The sequence below is a fragment of the Plecotus auritus genome, assembly GCF_963455305.1.
Source record: "Plecotus auritus genome assembly, chromosome: 8".
NCBI classification, from domain to species: domain Eukaryota; kingdom Metazoa; phylum Chordata; class Mammalia; order Chiroptera; family Vespertilionidae; genus Plecotus; species Plecotus auritus.
Window position 1 is genome coordinate 20,694,200 of NC_137782.1, and position 18,088 is coordinate 20,712,287.

Genomic DNA, 18,088 nt, shown 5'->3' on the forward strand with positions numbered 1-18,088 from the left:
ATATAATCTAAGTACCCCACTGCAGTGAACTAAATGTCTGTGTCCCCCCAGAATTCATGTTAAGAGTCTAACTCCCAATGTAAAGTTGTTGGGAGGTGGAGCCTGTGGGAGGTGACTCGGTCACAAGGGTGGAGCTCTCAGGAATGGAATTAGCGCCCTTTTCAAAGAGGCATGGAGAGATCCCTCACCCCCATGATAGGACACAGCAGGAAGGCAGCTGTCTGTGAACCAGGAAATGGGTGGTCACCCGGCACCAAATCTGCCTGTGCCTTCACATTGGACATCAGGCCTCCAGACTGTGAGAAATAATGTCTGTTGTTCATTAGCCACCTAGTTGACAGGCTTGCTATAGCCGCCTGAATGGACGAAGTCACCCACCCACCAAGATCCTCTCTGGCATCCCCACCTTCGCTGTCTTGGCCTTCATCAGCAGTGTCATTCCACTCCTTGGGTGGTGTTTGGTCTCTGTCTGTTTCCCTTCTGAGACAGTGCCCCCGCTGCCCCCCACCAGGAAAGAAACCGTTTCCATTTTGCTCATCACTGTCCACCAGGTTCTGTCCGACAGCCCGGCAGGTAGCAGGTGTTCAGTTTTTGAAGGCGCAGAGGGATGGAAGACCTTGAGCAACATACGAAGCCCTGCTGAGACTCAGTGTCCTCATCTGTGAGATGGAATACCAGTTGCTGCCCGTGCTGCCGTGCGATGCAGCTGTCCCACGGAACAGGGCTCATCTCTGAACACAGTCCTGGTATGCAAGGGCACATGGAGTCCCACCCGCCTCCGTTTTGAAGTGGAGATGAACTTGCTTGTTTATGGCTCAGCCTGGAGGGCAGGCTTTGTGGGGCACCCCGAAAAGCAGGTGACAAACAGCCCTGACCCCCGTATGTCTGACCAAGAGCCAGGGAGCCTGTCACCCAAGAGGCTCGGGATTCTGGGACCTGGGCCTGGGATGTGGACGCACATAGGTGACAAAGGCAGCCTCACTTTGGCCAAGGGGGGTGCCAAGGCAGGTGCTCCCGTCTCCCAGCTCGGGTGACCCCAGGCCAGCTGCTTTTAGACATAGCATAGTTCACTTCCACGGGGAGGGCTGAGGGGGACACGTCGCATAAGGAGTCACAGACCTGAATTCAGGCCCTGCTCTGCCCTGTTAGCAGGTGACCTGGGTAAAGCGCTTCACCTCAGTGGTCTTCGGGCTCCATCTCTACAAAATGGGGGTGATACTACCATGCGTCTCACATTGTTGTTTTAAGAATCGAATGAAACCAGGCACATAAAATGCCTCATTAAGGAGGCAGCCCATGCATTCGCTGAAAGTTGTATCCATAATTATTAGCAGTAAGCAGGCAGGCCCTAGCCCGTTTGGCTCAGTGGATGGAGCATCCGCCTGCGGACTGAAGGGTCCTGACTCAATTCCAGTCAAGGGCACATGCCCAGGTTGTGGGCTCGATCCCCAGTAGGAGGCGTGCAGGAGGCAGCCAATCGATGATTCTCTCATCATTGATGTTTCTCTCTCTCTCTCCCTCTCCCTTCCTCTCTGACGCCAATAAAGAAATATATTATTTTAAAAAGCAAAAAACAAAAAACAGTAAGCAGGCGTTCACCACTCAGGGTCCCCTCAAGGGCCCCCGCAAGCAGGCAGAGCCATGTTCGAAAGTCAGCCCAAACCAAGAAAGGCAGACAGAATGGCTCTTCATACATCACAATGCTCTGGCCTTGAGTAGGATTTTCTGCATGTTTTTTCATATTCTTACCTTTTCCTGCACTTTGCCCCCAAAAAAACCCCACATTATAAACAAAAAAAGCAGCCCTCTCCATTCTGCCATTGTAACCCTTACCTCAAACGCAGCACAGGACTTGATGGGGTAGAGGAAAAGGTTGGTGATGACATGTGGCCCAAGGCCCCCACCCGGGGCTGCTGCCGCTTTCTCTGGAGGGGCCTGCAGGGTCCTGGTGGCCTCCAGCGGTGGATGCAAACACACAGCACCCACAGCAGGGGGCCAGTCATTCCCGGCCCTGGAGGCTGTGGGGGTGTCTTCCTGAGGAGAGGGACTAGGTCTGTGCCCGGTGGTGGGCACGGTGGACACGGTGATATGCCCAGGGATGGGCACGGTGGCGGGCACGGTGGCGGGCACAGTGGTGGGCATGGTGGTGGGCATGGTGGTGGGCACGGTGGCGGGCACGGTGGTGGGCACAGTGGCAAGCACAGTGCTCTGAGCCTCGGTCTCTGCTGGTACGGCGCCAGCCTCCCCAGGGGCAGCCTGAAGAACAGGCTGGCTACTTTGCGGGCGCAGTCGGGTGGCTATGATGAACTTGAGAAAGGCTTGGGCATCCTCAAGAGTAGACATGTATCCAAATGAAATCCTCACAGACCCTGTCGGCTGCCCATCTACGAGGTCCACGTCATCTCCACAGACATGACCAGCCTGGAAGAGAAGGGAACGAAGTCAGCTGCTCCTCACAGATAAATTTTGTTCACCTTGTAAAATAAATGGACCCCGAAAATGGAATCGCACCTCTAACCTGTGCTGCATGCCTGCAACGCAGTCCCGCAGCAGGGGCTCACTGTCTAGATCGCCCTTGGCTCAAGTGCAAATCGGGGTCAACACTGATCTCAGGGGCCATGAAGCGCTTAAAGGAAACACTTCACGGAAAGCGTCTACCCAGAGCTGCGCACAGAGCCAAGGCTTCCGCAGCGCTGAGGGCTCACCTTCGGGGTCCGCCCAGGGCTGAGGTGGGAGGACACCCGCTGGCCACGCCCTTCAGCCTCTCAGAACCAGGGAGGCCTGCATCCCTGGCAGCTGCCCTTTGAGATGCTGCCCTATGAACCACCCTCCTGAGGCCACTACAAAAGCCGAAGGAAGCTCGAGGGTCCCTGCGGGGCGGGGCGGGGGGTGGGGGGGAGAAAGGCGAGAGGTCCCCGGTCCCCGTGCCTCCCCGAGCTCAGCTCCCCTGTGTTGGTCACTGCCCAGGACGCCCCCCTTCCCAGCCCCTAATCCGGGTCAGTCCTCCAGGGAGGTGGGGCCTGGCATTCATTCCACAGGATCAAACATCACACCTGGACTTCCTTGTTTGTGTTCTGAGCTTCCCTCTCTCTCTTTTCAAATAAAACATGGTCATGGTTGGTGGGGAACTAATATATGCAATATTTACTGGAAACCAAACAAAACTCAAGTTGAAACTATTCCTAAATAAATAAGGGCTCTCTGCCACTCAAACTGTTATGAAAGGGTTCCCAACAGCTTTCCCTTGAAGTGAAATCCTCAGCGCCGGGGGAGGGAGGAGGGAGGAGGGAGGAGGGAGGAGGGAGGAGGGAGGAGGGAGGAGGGAGGAGGGAGGAGGGAGGAGGGAGGAGGGAGGAGGGAGGAGGGAGGAGGGAGGAGGGAGGAGGGAGGAGGGAGGAGGGAGGAGGGAGGAGCTCTGATGGATGCGAATGCCCCTCCCCCCTCACCCAGCCCAGGACGAGGGGACTCCAGCTGGAGATTTTTACCCTGATCGGGATGGGCTAATTAAGGGCCTTCTGCATGTAAGAGCATATTCCCACGCATGCTTGCCCCCTGTCAAAACCCCTCTTCAGCCTTTACATTTTGCCTTCAAAGTAAAAAATGACTTTCATGGAGATACCATCCTGAGGCATTTTCCATGCTTGTTGATCCGTTTCCTTTGCACATCCACAGCGTGGGCTTAGAAAGTGAATCAGCGCCCACCCCGACACCAGGCCAGCCTCCAGGATTCTTGGGGGCGCCACCCTGGGGTGTTGCTGGCAAGCGTTTGAGCCGCAGGGCCTGACACCCACCTGAAGGTGCTTCTTGACCATCTCGTCACTGATCCCCAGGTGCCGCTGGCAGGCCCCCGTGTTGCAGAAGCAGCCGGTGCGCACCTGGATGTTGAAAAGACTGGCCATCTTCTCCACCTGCGGGTTGAATGTGACACGGAACAGGTGAGGAACGACTGGCATTACTCGACGGCCTGGGACAGAGTTTCAGGTCATTATATGGACCTCTCTTGCCTAACAATAAAATGAAAATAGGAGCCTGCAAGTTTGCTCTAAAGTGCCATGATCTTCACTAAACACACTTTATAAGATGTTACTGATCATTAAGGTTTATCCAGTGGGATATAGACGTATGCCTGAGAAAAGAGAAAGTATCGCCCTGGCCAGGGAGCTTGATTGGTTAGAGCAGTGGTTCTCAACCTTTCTAATGCCGCGACCCTGTAATACAGTTCCTCATGTTGTGGTGACAAAAAATTATTTTCGTTGCTACTGTAGAGTCACAGGTTGAGAACCGCTGCTGTAGAGCCTAAGACCATCAGAAAACACAGATATTTACATTACGATTCATTAACAGTAGCAAAATTACAGTTACGAAGTAGCAACGAAAATAATTTTATGGTTGGGGGTCACCACAACATGAGGAACTGTATTAAAGGGTCGCGGCATTAGAAAGGTTGAGAACCACCGGGTTAGAGTGTCATCCTGATACACCAAGGTTGGGGGTTCAGTCCCCAGTCAGGACACATACAAGAATCAACCAATGAATGCATAAATAAGTGGAACAACAAATCTCTCTGTCTCTCTCTCCCTCTCGCTCTCTCTCTCTCCCTCTTTCCCTTTCAAAAAAAATACTTTAAAAAAAAAATTAGGCCAAAATTCCAAGTTAGGGCCCACGCATTTCAAGCGAGATGAATAAGTACAGAACCCCAGTGCGGCTGCGACGTGGGCAGCCCTTGGCACCTCCGCCACGGGATCGATCCCAGAGCAGGCCCAGCTGAGCTACCACTCAGAGCAGCCCCCCCTAGGCTCACAGCCCGTACTGAAGACATTACTGTGTTGACCCTGTGTGTTATCCATTAGCTTTTCATAATGGCCTAACTTTGGGCTGAATCCCAGAATTGTTGTTCAATCCAGAAGTTCCAAGGCGTTTTCCTGTCCCCTGGCAGCGCTGGGAGGTGATTCCCATTCACACAGGCAGCGTTACATGGAGGACGTTTGTCCTAGCTCTTCTGCTGTGGGCCAAGGGCTCCATTCCTCCAAGGGCCTGGAGGCCCAGTGAGGGGCCTCAGCCCCGGTGACTCAGGTTAAACTCAGGGGCGTCACCTAACTGCGTTCAAGGAAACAAATACATCTTGAGCAGTGGGGTAAGCCCTGGAAACTTGCCTCCCTGGGAAGTCACGTGTTGGGTCGCCAGAGCAGCCACATATACCGCGCCCTCTGAAGACCACAGGTCACCTGGGCCAGCCTGGGCCCTGGCTGGGAGTGCTGGCAATGGTACCTCTCTTGTCAAGACCATGGCTGTCTCCCCTGGACTATCAGAATGAGAAGAAGCTATTCTCTGGGCTGAACCAAGAGGCCTCCGAAAACAACTCCACTCCTTTAGCCCTAAGGAACAGCTCAGTGATGTGGAAATCCAATCATGACATCTCAGGAATCTGAGATGAGACCTGGCAGCATCTCTGGGTCTGGCCAACCCCATTCCCAGGGGCGGAGGAAGGGATTAGTTGCAATAGCGCCCTCTAGTGGACATTCTGAGAACAGCACTCTACTAAGGGATTAGTGGCAATGGAGCCCCTAGGGAAGCACCTCACTCCCCCAACCCCAACTCCCGCGCACTCAATCAGAAGTCACCCATAGCTGCCTTCTCCCCACCCACTCCTAGTTATCATTGCTGCCAAGCAAGCCACTCAAACTTGGTGGAATAAAACAACCATTTTATTGTGCTCTTGGCTACGGTGGGTCAGGAATTGAGAAAGGGCACCGAGGAGGTGACCTGACTCTGATTCTTAATTTCTCAAGTCTCGGTTGGGAGGACTCAAAAGCTGGGAGTGAGGTGGCACTGGAGGTTGGAATCGCCTGGAGACTGACTTACTCATGTGTGTATCTGGCCTCCCCGCTAGGCGGGCTCAAAATAGCACTGCCACCATACAGTGCCTACCCTGGCCTCTCCCTGGGCGTGGCTTCCTCACAGCAGGACAGCCTCCGGGTAGAACTTCTTACATGGTCACTCGGGGCTCCAAAAGTGAGTGACCCAGGGAACAAGGCCGGCGTGGCTTCATTTTTTCTGACCTAGCCTCCAAAGGCATGCAATATCACCTGGGACATTCTATTGGTTATGAGCAAGTCGTAAACCCACCAAGATTCAAGGGGAAGAGACAGGAACCCCGCCTAGAAGAGGATGCAGTAGAAGATGCTGTTTGGGCCATCCTTCTCTTCACCCAAATTTCCCATCGTGGCGGAGTTTTCTCTCTCTCAAGCCTGCTGAATCCCACACAGGCCTGTCCTGTGCCCAGCGAGGTGAAGGTTGCTGTGGCTGGATGAGCCCTGCATCCAGGGAGGGTGAGGAACAGGCCTGACCACCAGGTAGCACCTGAGACTCCCCGCCCAGAAGCCTTGGTGCTCAATGTTTATTGAGCATTTGCTTCATCGTAGGCGTTGTACTAAGGGGCTGTCTGTGTGTCTCATTTAATCCTCATGACAACACTACCGGCAAGGTGCATGTTATCCCCACTTCATATAGACATGGAGAGTTTGAATTCACTCGCTCAAGCTCCCAGAGCCAGCAAGAGGCAGTCGGAATCTGAATCCAGAATGAAAGTAGGAGGCCTGGATGTCTGAACCAAGAACCCAAAGGCTCCTCAGAGAAGGCTACGTTTTTTTCACACACCCCGGAAAGAGACAGCCAAACCCAACCAGGACGCCGTCTGGTCCCCACACTGCGAAGCTCCCTCAGCCCAGGAAGAACACAGCTGGGCTTCCTGCACCAGCACAGCTGGCCTGGCCTCAGCCGCGGAATCTACTCATAGGACCAGCTTCCTCTACAAACCACAGAGGGAGACACTTGGCTGTGGGAATGACATTCCTGGTGAAGTCAGTGAGGTGCCTGGACAGGCCGCTCCCTCTCCCTGCCGGTCCCTCTTCTTTGAAGCATCTCTGAGCAAATGGGAATTCTTTCCCCGCTCTACCGGCCACAGCACACTTCACACCATCTTCTCTAACCCTCAGGAAACATAAACTGATTTTAGGTTTAAGAAGAAAACTTATTTGCCCGGCCAGTGTGGCTCAGTGGTTGAGTGTCGACCTATAAATCAGGAGGTCATGGTTCGATTCCCATTCAGAGCACATGCCTGGGTTGTGGGCTTGATCCCCAGTGTGGGGCGTGCAGGAGGCAGCTGATCAATTATTCTCTTTCATCATTGATGTTTCTATCTTTCTCTCCCTCCCCCTTCCTCTCTGAAATCAATGCAAATATATTTTTTAAAAAGAAAAATAAAACTTATTTTACCAATGACCTAGAATAGCATATCTAAGAAGGCAAACCTTTTGTCTCCATGCATTTTTCATACACACACACACACACACACTCTTCAAATTACATGATTCTGAGTAGTTTTGGGGCTGCTTCTTCAGGTATATAGCTAAGGGGCTCTCGGGGGTCTGCAGTCAACCTACTCAAGAGACTCTCAGAGCAATGGAGCCCCTAGGGAAGCACCTCACTCATTGCTGCCAATGATGGTTGTGTCTCCAACACCAGTGAAAACCCAGAAGAATATTTCTCAAGTTTATTCCTCAGAAAGTTTGTGGCTATTCAGAAGAGGAAAAAATTATTCCTTGAGAAATGGATTTTGTTTGAGAAATTCTGGGTTTGACAAAGGTGTGTGGGGATAGAAGCTTTCCAGGGAAGAAGACAACCATCCTCCAAAGGTATTTGTTGACCACATCTGCTCCTCACAGAGCAGCTGCAGGAACCCCGGCTCTGGGAAGGACCTGGGCTCCCCACGTCCAGTCTGTAACACTCCCTCTGGTGACCACCAACCGCCATGTCACAACCGCTTGGTGTGACTTTGGACTTTTTAAAAGACTGGCCAGTGACCAGCTTACTCAACTGTGGCAAGAATGCAAGCAGTTCCTGGCCTACAGACCCCTACTAGCGCTATTTTCATGAGAAAATAGATACAAAGAATATACCTGCAGAAGCGCCTCTATAACCAACCCACCAAAGCCTTTGAATTCATGCTATGCGTGAACGTGGCACAAGCAAGGGCTTCTGTGGTTCTAAGGACATTGTTTCCACTTGTCTTAAAAAAAAAAAAAAAAAAAAAAAAAAAAGAGAGAGAGAGAGAGAGAGAGGAGAGTTCTGATTTGCAAGCAGCATACAAACAAATGGTGAGAACGGGCCTATGGTTTTGCATGACACTGTGATATGCTCTCGAGTGTCACTGGGGCTACCAAGCTGTCTGTGCATCAATGACCTCAGACATGGTGCTTGGTCTCCACGGCTTTCCTGCCGACACGACTTTAGGGCGTCCTCTTAGCTAGCAGCTCTGTCCCTTTGCACCGCTGTCAGAGACTCGCCTCTCTCTCCCCACTTGCAGTTGACTACTGGCTGGGTAAAGAGGCTGAAGGACTAAGCAGACATGCTTGCAAAGAGCTTCCTCGGAAGGGGCCTGGCCTCTGCAGCCGAGCCTGGGCTTCGTCACGGCTCCTGCAAAGGCCCAGAGGCCTTGACTGCACATTTCGGGACTGGGGAGGCTGCCGAGTTCCAGACAAGAGCGATCCTGCTGTGAACAGATAGGTGCGATGGGAAGAAAACCCACCTGGGAGTAACCAACGATGCACCCGTTGGCGTCGAGCACGTTGAAATTGATGACTGGACCCTGCACCTCTGAGCTGTGGAACGCAGAGTCGCTGTAGATCCGTACCACCGGGGCCCCGTTGGGGTACTGGAGGGAGCGCAGGGCGGTGTAGGTGTACTGCGCCAAGGTGAAGGTGTGCTGCTGCACATTCTCCATGCCGCCTCAAAAACAGGAGAAGACGCCAGAGACAATTATTAACTTTATAGAAAATGCACTCGCTCGTTTTTAAGAAAACGAGATCATTGTAACTGGCAAACTTGGACCTGATGTTAATGATTTTATTTTTTTTTAAATGTATTTTATTGATATTTTACAGAGAGGAAGGGAGAGGGATAGAGAGTTAGAAACGTCGAAACATCGATCAGCTGCCTCCTGCACACCCCCTACTGGGGATGTGCCCGCAGCAAAGGTACATGCCCTTGACCGGAATCGAACCTGGGACCCTTCAGTCCGCAGGCCGACGCCCTATCCACTGAGCCAAACTGAGGGCGATGTTAATGATTTAAAATACTTGTAAATATTTGGTACTGCCCATACGATAAATGTGTAGGTCTTTGGTACTGAACAAGTTTACCATGGCTGAGTTTTCCCATGGGAACACCTGCCATTCATATATATAATCTTACACACTTACTACAATCTTTTTAAAAAAACCATGAAGTTGGAAAAATCGGGGTTTGCTCTATTGGAAAACTGACATTGTCAATCTACTTTCAAAGGTGCCCCGGCCCTGTCAGACCCTGCCACTTGCGTTTGGGTGCCATGTTCCTATCTTTCCTGGGGAAAGCACTCTTTTTCAGTGTCTTTCCTGATTACCTCCGCTCTGTCCTGGCTGCTGCCCACCCACCTCCCTGCAGGGCACCTCCCTCCTCCCATGAGGCCCGTCCGCCTCCAGTGTTGGGCTAAGGCTAAGGACCTGCAGGGTCCCATGGTTGTGACGAAAGAGACGGAGAAAGGGCTGCCTAACCATGAAGCCACGCCCCTGGTTCACCCCAGGGCCCTCTCCACGTGGTACAAGCGGTGCCGCCAGCTCTAGAAGCTCAGCCTCTAGAAGGGGCACAGCAGGATGGCGGATGCCCGGCTCAGCAGCCGGAGGTTCCTCCAGGCCTGCACCTTTGTGTCAAGGCCCAGTTGATGGGAAGTGGCATCTGTCTGTGTCAGCCTACAGCGAGCGCCCCAATCTGCCCACACCCCTGAGCGCTCATCAGAAGGGAAACGTGCAAAGGCCAGCGGCAGGCACGGTGGTTGGAGGCTCAGGGTCAGGCCTTAGTTGTCTGGGTGTAAATCCTCGCCTCCCATTTGCCAGCTCCCTGGCCCTGGAGAAGGCACGTGGCCTCTCTGAGCACAAGCTCCTCTGTGGATGAAGCAGGCTAGCCATGCGCCCGGGTGGGGCTGCAGGGGGCACCCAGCAAGGTAAGAGCGGAGGAGGTCTCGGGACCTGTAACCTGTCCCAGCAGGAGCCGGGATGTCTCCTCTGCTTCTGTGAGGCGATTCATGTCCTGCCTCGGGCTGTCTCTTACCTGCAAAAATGCTCTGTAACTGACAAAAAGCCCCAGTCCCTTGATTTTGCCTCAGGGGTCACTTAGACGTTCTTTAGCGCCGGCTCTAAAGGCGGTCACTGTACAGCTGCCGTGTGCCCACTCTTCTTCATCTGAATCCCCCTGGGCTGGGCTCCCCAGAGGACGCAGGCTACGGGAGCAAATTCCACCGGATAACAATGTCCCCCTACCTGTGAGGCGCTCTAGGGCATCAAATCCGTGTTTGAGCGCTATCACGTCAAGGAACGGGATGGTGCCATCCTCAAACCTGTAACCAGGGTGAGAGAAGGAGGTCAAGCGGGGGCCGCGTCTCCACATGCATGTTGTGGCATGTAATGACTCAGGCTCAGCCACATCTGTGAACACCCTCTCTCTGCCGCCTCATAAGCATCACTCTCCTCCTCAGGACAGAGGGCTCTGCACACCAGACCCACCCGCAGCTTCCCCAGGGCGGGCTGGAGCAGCGACAAAAGGCCCCAAAGACAGTCGCCATCTGAGACATGAACAAGCAGCGAGATGCTTGGCTGCCCCAAGAAGACTTTGAATTTGACAGACCCTCAAGGGCTGTGGGCTCTTGAAACACTGCACTTGACCCCAAGAGGGCCCCACTGGCAGGGCACCACGTCAGTGTGATCAGCGGTGCCCCGGGGGGCATCTTTGCAAGAGCCTGAGATTCCAAAGTCTACAGAGCCACAGGCTTCTCTAAAAACCATGAGGCTCTCTACACAGTAGACGCCCCTCTTCCTGATTATCCAGGGGTTCGTGCGCTGGCATTTTATAATCATTCACCAGATCTTTGCCAGCTGGGTGCTGGGCACTGTTCTAGGTGCCCAGGATGCCACAGTGAACGTGACAGGTAGAAGCCCTGCCCTCACGCGCTTCCATTCTCCTGAGGGCCCGGAAACAAGGCACAACAAGCAACATCCAGGCAGAGAGAAGCCAAATAAGCAACACGCCAGTGGTGACAAGTGCGAGGAAGGTGCATAAAGCAGAGGGCCGGCGGCCGCGCTAGAGAGGGGGTCAGGGAGGTCCTCTCCGAGGGAGACCATTTGAGCAAAGAGGTGTGGACATGAGGGAGCGGGGACGGCCGCTCATTTTGAAACAGCTGAGTCCACAGTTTCAGAGAGAACAGCAGCCCGGGGCATAGGGAGCCTGGCACACACCCCCCAGCAGCAAGGAGGCCCCGGGGGCCGGGCGGGAGCGGGCAAAGTGGGGGAGTAGGAGATACAGTCAGAGGACTTCCACCCCGGATGAGCTAGCAGGGACTTGAGGGCCCTGAGCACAGAGGAGTGACAGGATGGGGCCTAGACTTTGACAAGGCACCTCTGGCTGCTGCAGAAGCGATGGGACAGCGGGGGACACTGGGAGGTCCGCAAGCATCGGGATGAAGGGTGGTGGCAAACAGCAGCCTGGTGCAAGCTGAAGCTTTCAGTGAGAATATTGTGTTCTGTATGTTAATACTGCAGGGATAAGGTTTGCTCAAAATATTGTTGCTGCAATATTAGTTTCCTTATAAAATGAATGGTAATTAATGGACATACAGAATCCGTGGATCAATAATAAACTACTAGTTGATTAACCACTAATGAATTAGCACCTAATTAATCTTTAATAAATTTAACATTATTTGCCAATAATGACTTGTTATTAATTGACCAATAATAAATAACTATTTATTAATTGATAATTAATAAATAACTATTTATTAATCAATAATTAATAATTAAAGGGAGATTGCTTGTTTTCATCAAAGATTGAGTTATCAAATAGAAAAGATGAACAACATGGTCTAGGTCAGTGGTCGGCAAACTCATTAGTCAACAGAGCCAAATATCAACAGTACAACAATTGAAATTTCTTTTGAGAGCCAAATTTTTTAAACTTAAACTTCTTCTAACGCCACTTCTTCAAAATAGACTCACCCAGGCTGTGGTATTTGGTGGAAGACCCACAGTCAAGGGGCCAATGAGCTGCATGTGGCTCGCGAGCCGCAGTTTGCCGACCACTGGTCTAGGTAACATGTTCAAGAAACATGTAGGTTGCGTATTAACTTTCTTGAGTTCTAGCCCTAAGTTCACAAGAAAAAAATTCAGCTTGCTGGGCATCTCGGCGTGGCACCTGCCACAAGACAACCCACCCAAATGGGAGGAAAGTGGTCTGGGCCGGCCCAGCCCACCCACACCTGCCTGGAACGAGCTGCCCACTTCTCCCTGCCTTCACATGCCCTATTGGCTCAATAAAGTTTGGGTTGTCATGTTGTTCTGCTTTTAATTTATATGTTGTGGCTGTCTTTCTTTTCTCAATTATGTTACACATTAACTTATCACACTTGTATTCAAAAGGTTTTACATTAGTGTTTCTGTTTTAGAGTCCCCCAACTATGGGACGTTCTAAATAAAGACATCAAATAGCCTCACAATGTATTGATGCCAACTCCATCTTGGTGCTTCATCTGTTAGCGCTAAAGAATTGTATCCTTTTAGAGAGCCACTTTTTTTATTTTTAATCCTCACCCGAGGACATGCTTGTTGATTTAAGAGAGGGGAAGAGAGAGAGAGAAAAAAATCAATGTGAGAGAGAAACATCAATTAGTGCCTTATCGTATGTGCCCCAACCGGGGATTGAACTCACAACCTAGGTATGCAGGAATCGAACCTGCAACCTTTCGGTGTATGGATGACACTGAACCAACTGAGCCACACCGGCCAAGGCTAGAGACCTACTTTATAGGAAAAACAGGAGGTGCCGAGATCAAGCCACATGCCCCTGTCCCCACGGCTGGGGTGTGTTGGAGTTGGGACTCACTCCCCAGCGAAACCAGCTCTGGGGCCTATTCACATGACCAATGACTCTACTGCCAAAGCCACCCCCATCTCTGCAGGACCCTTGAGACTGCACCTGGGTCTGTGGAGGATCTGGCCCCCTTCCCATCCAGGCCCCAGGCCTTCTCAGACACCAGCAGGTGACCCAACCTGCCCAACCCCGTGGCACCCCCTCCTGTTGGAACCAGCAGAACCCTGAGTTCTCAGCTACCAGTTTCAGCCTCTCACATATTAGACCTTATGGTCCCATCACCATCTGGGAAATTCCTGAGCATGAGCCACGTCGCCTGCCCTGCAGCCTGGGAAAACCCCAGCAGAGGCCTGTGAGTTGGATGCCAAGTAGCTGCCTGCCCTCCAACGTCCTTTGCACCGCACCGCGGGGCTTACAGAGGCAGCTGTTAGCAGTGCCCCACAAGCCCGGTGGCCTCTCATTTAACTGATTCCTCCTATTAACCGAGGCCAAGCTGAGCTGATGCTAGCTGCTAAAAGCCAGCTGTGCTGTCAACGTGTGTGCACAATTGTTCAAAATCGTTCAAATCTCTGCTTTCATGGACACCCCTCACCAACACTCTGTGCAAAGGCCTGGGGCCCCCTCCTTCCTCTCTGAGGACCTCTCACCTCTTCTGCGTGCAGTTCTCACCCGCAGCTCTTGTGCTCCCACCGCTAAAGGGGCCCACAAACAGGAGCGGAGTTCACTGAGCCATGGCCTCTGCCCCCCACATCTGAGCCTGCCACCAGCCTCCGTCCCTGCCAGGAATGGCCAACCCCTACAGGCTGCACAGCCAGACCCCAGACTCGCTGGACTCTGCCCCAGCCACTCCCACGCGAGGTGACCTTTCTGCCACGGACGGCCTGGGGATGTAGAAGTCTTCTCCTGCCAGGTATGCAGCGGCTGTGCCTCCTCCAAAGTAGGTTTTCCTCAGCAGGGGAGCCACCCGATTATGCACCAGCAGCGCCCCCAGGCCGGTGGGGAAGCCGAAGATCTTGTAGAAGGAGAGGGAGACGAAATCCGCCTGGTGAGCCGACAGGTCCAAAGGGGAGGTGCTCGCGTAGGAGGCTGCGTCCAGCAGCACGAACCACCGCCCCGGTGCGGGCGCGCTCACCGGGCACATGCGCCCCGACGTGACCTCTCCTATCCAGGACAGCGGGTATCTGGTGCCAGAGAAGTTACTCTGAGCGGGATAACAGAAGAGATGCGGAAGCTGGCGGTCGCGGTCGCTGGCGGAAGCACCCTGTTTCGCTGCCGACCACATGTCCTCCGGCCTGACGGGGATGGAAGTGACATTCCTGGCTGTGGCGACCATCCGCATGCCCACCACGGAGGTGTGGCTGTCGGTGAGGTAACAGAACAGGCTCCCGCTGCTCTGGGGGCCCCGGGACACCCACGGAAAGGCTTCCGCCACCAGTTTAAGGGCAGCCGTGCTCCCGGCGGTGAAAATCACGCTGTAGTCCTCCGGGGAGGTGTGGAAGTGCGCCAGGACCCTGGAAAACAGCATCGCGCGGCGGCTGGGCTCACTCGCGCTCAATGTTTGCAATTAGCTGCATTTCCACTACACATGGCATCTCTCTGCCCGAATAGCTAGAACCAAACCCAGATAGGCTCTGCCATCACCGTGAAGTCAGAACAGGTGTGGGAAGAGTTCACCAATGGATTCAAACTGGCAAAATCACCTTGCCTCCCAAGTCCCAGCCCCCGCCGCAGGAGATGAGAACCCACAGCTGCCTTGCCTTAGTTGAAAACACCCTCCCCTCTTGGTCTACTCTGGCTCTACCATAAGTTTTAAGTCCCCAGCTTGTTTCACGTTGCTTTTAATATCGGCAATCCAGTATCCCTTTCAAATTGGAAATAATTTGAAATTGTATCAATTCAAGTAACTTTAAGTACCACTTGGAAATTATTTACCGAACGCTAATTACTACATGTGGAAAAATATAAAGAGCTGTTTCATGTGCAAATATTAGTAAAAAGGGGGGGATGAATAAAACAAGATGCCTAATGAAACATGAAGCCCTAACTGGTTTAGCTCAGTGGATAGAGCGTCAGCCTGCGGACTCAAGGGTCCCAGGTTTGATTCCAGTCAAGGGCATGTACCTTGGTTGCGGGCACACACCCAGTAGGGAGTGTGCAGGAGGCAGCTGATCAATGTTTCTCTCTCATCTATGTTTCTAACTCTCTATTCCTCTCCCTTCCTCTCTGTAAAAAATCAATAAAATATATATTTTTTAAATAAACATGAAAAGAAAAACCAGAGAAACTGTTTTTATTCTCTCTAAAAACAAGACTTAGGACCTGTGTCAGTCCTTATTACTCTGGTCCCCAGGAACTAGGGCACCAGCCCAGAGCCACACACAGCTGCCTCTCTGTGCTTCTGGTCGGCCCCCTTTGGCACCTGCTCACTCTCACCTTCCCAACCTCAGACCCTGCTCTTTTTCATTGTGTGTGTGGCCATTTAACTGAATGTGATCTTCCTGAAACCAATTCAGAACCTGGGATGTGGGCAGGTGTAGGAAGCATGTCCATACACCTAGGAGAGCCTGCTCCAGAGGGCGTCCCTGCCACTCACCTGTAGCGCACCTGCTCCACGGTGTCCTGGGTGAGCTTGCTGCTGATGTTCTGGCTGTGAGGGTTACCTGAGGGGTTACAAAGCAAAGCCATCAAGTCACTCACTACTTATGGTCTCTCCTTTTCTATTCATCCAAAACCCTCTCCCTTGGTTTCTCAAAAAGTTAAGCATAAAACTATTATATGATTCCACTCCTATATACTCAAAAGAAATGGAAACATGTCCACACAAAAATTCATGCACAAGAATGTTCATAGCAGCTCTATTTGTAAAGCTAAATTCTGGAAACATAAATGTCGATCAACTGGTGAACAGATAGATAAAATGTAACATATCTGTACAATGAAAAATTATTTGGTGCCCTAACCAGTTTGGCTCAGTGGATAGAGGGTCAGCCTGCAGACTGAAGGGTCCCAGGTTCGATTCCAGTCAAGGTCATGTACCTTGGTTGCGGGCACATCCCCAATAGGGGGTGTGCAGAAAGCAAGCTGATCCATGTTTCTCTCTCATCAATGTTTCTAACTCTCTATCCCTCTCCCTCCCTCTCTGTAAAAAAATCAATAAAATATATTTTTTAAAATTTTTATTTGGCAATAAAGAGGAACAAACTACTGGCTATGTCATGCATGAAACTCAAAAGCATGCTTAGTGAAAGACGCCATGGGGTGGGGTGCGGGGGTGGGCTAGAAGGGGTCAATGGAGGGAAAAAAGGGGACATATGTAAGATTTTCAACAATAAAGATTTTTTTAAAAAAAGACACCAGACACAGAGATCACATATTGCATGATTCCACTTATATAAAACTAGAGGCCTGGTGCACAAAATCCGTGCATGGGTAGGTCCCTAAGCCTGGCCGGTAATCAGGGCCAATCGGGGCTTTCAGGCTGCCTGCTGCTGGCTGGGGCCTTCCTTCATTCTGTGCCGCCCCCTGGTGGTCAGCACACGTCATAGTGAGAGATCGAACTCCTGGTCTCCCAGTCGAACTCCCGAGGTGACACTTTGCATATTAGCCTTTTATATATACATATATATATAGACTAGAGGCCCAGTGCACTGGGGGCGGAGGGGTCCTTCAGCCCAGCCTGCCCCCTCTCACATACTGGGAGCCCTCAGGGGATGTCCTACTGATGGCTTAGGGGAGCAGGCCTAAGCCGCAGTCTGGCCTCCCTTTGTGAGGGGCGACCGGGCTGTTCAGGGGAAGGCACCAGCCCCATCACCCCACTACTGCAGCCACTGCCAGCCACTGCAGCCACCAAGGTGTTTTTATCAACACGGACTCCAGTCCCTTCACCATGAAAAAATGACAACTTTCTTTAGGCATTTTCAAGATGTCTTTCATAGGATATGACATTTTTTCTTTCTTTTTTTTAATCCTTACCTAAGGTTATGTTTCCATTGATTTTTAGAGTGTGGAAGAGAGAGGGAGAGACAGAGAGAAACATCAATGTGAGAGGGACACTGATTGGTTGCCTCCTGCATGAGCCCTGACCTGGGCCCCAGCCAGGGAGGAGCCTGCAACCTAGGTACATGCCCTTGATCAGAATTAAACCCAGACCTTGCGGTCGGCAGGCCTAGGCATTATCCACTGAGCCAAATCGGCTAGGGCAGGTTATGACATTTATTAGCCCTCCAGCAGCAGACCTTCGGTTTTTCTCCAGGAGTGTGGTGGAAAAACCCTAGATCACCTTTTTGATTCTTATACCCAAGTTACTAAGAACATTACCAGTGGCATACAGGTAGCTTAGCCAATGCGCGGTCAGAAAAGGTATTTCCTCTGTAGTTCACACCAATTGCTGCTCACCTCCAATTGCCGGCTCCGACCCTGCCAAGACCTAAAGCCTCCGGGCCTTTGGCCGAGGCTTGGGGCCTGGACAGGGGCCCCCCAGCTCCCTCCGATCGCCAGCTGCGCCCCTGCTCCCTCCGATCACTGGCTCTGCCCCTGCCCAGGCCCCCCAGCTCCCTCCGATCGCCAGCTGCGCCCCTGCTCCCTCCGATCACTGGCTCCGACCCTGCCCAGGCCCCCAGAGGCTTGGGGCCTTGGCAGGGGCCCCCCATCTCCCTCCGATCGCCAGCTCCACCCCTGCGCAGGCCCCAAGCCTCTGGTCTGGGCAGGGGCCCCCTCAGCTCCGATGGCAGGCCCTTCGCAGTTTGCTCAGGGCCCATGCAGGGCCTACCTCGGAGTGACCTGGGTGCTGAGAAAGTTCCCGGGACCCAGGCCACTGAGCACCTACATATGCAGATTAACTGCCATCTTTGTTAATTTGCATACTCATTCTGATTGGCTGTGGGCGTCACAGAGGTACGGTCAATTTACATATTTGTCTATTATTAGGTAAGATGTCCAGCAAAGGCAACTGTATAGAGATACAGAAAGTAGTAGATCAGGGGTGAGAGGGAGGGGACAGAGTGGGCAGGTTGAGCGGTTGGGGGAGCAACAGAGATCAACTATGAATGGGCATCTGAGATTTTATTGGAAGAATGAAAATATTCTAAATGATTTATAGTGAAACTAAAAATCATTGAATTGTACACTTGAA

At 52.3% G+C, this 18,088-nt stretch overlaps 1 protein-coding gene across 1 annotated transcript in view; it reads right to left on the reverse strand.

Annotated features, from left to right (window-relative positions):
* The window catches only part of MOCOS (molybdenum cofactor sulfurase), a 44,603-nt gene that overhangs the window by 19,817 nt on the left and 6,698 nt on the right, over positions 1-18,088 (reverse strand). The window contains exons 3-8 of the mRNA XM_080683417.1: positions 15,551-15,617; positions 13,821-14,468; positions 10,356-10,432; positions 8,588-8,787; positions 3,792-3,908; positions 1,834-2,421 (exon numbers count right to left, since the gene is read on the reverse strand). Coding sequence (XP_080539543.1) covers positions 1,834-2,421; positions 3,792-3,908; positions 8,588-8,787; positions 10,356-10,432; positions 13,821-14,468; positions 15,551-15,617 — 1,697 coding nt within the window. The remainder of the gene's footprint in view (positions 1-1,833; positions 2,422-3,791; positions 3,909-8,587; positions 8,788-10,355; positions 10,433-13,820; positions 14,469-15,550; positions 15,618-18,088) is intronic.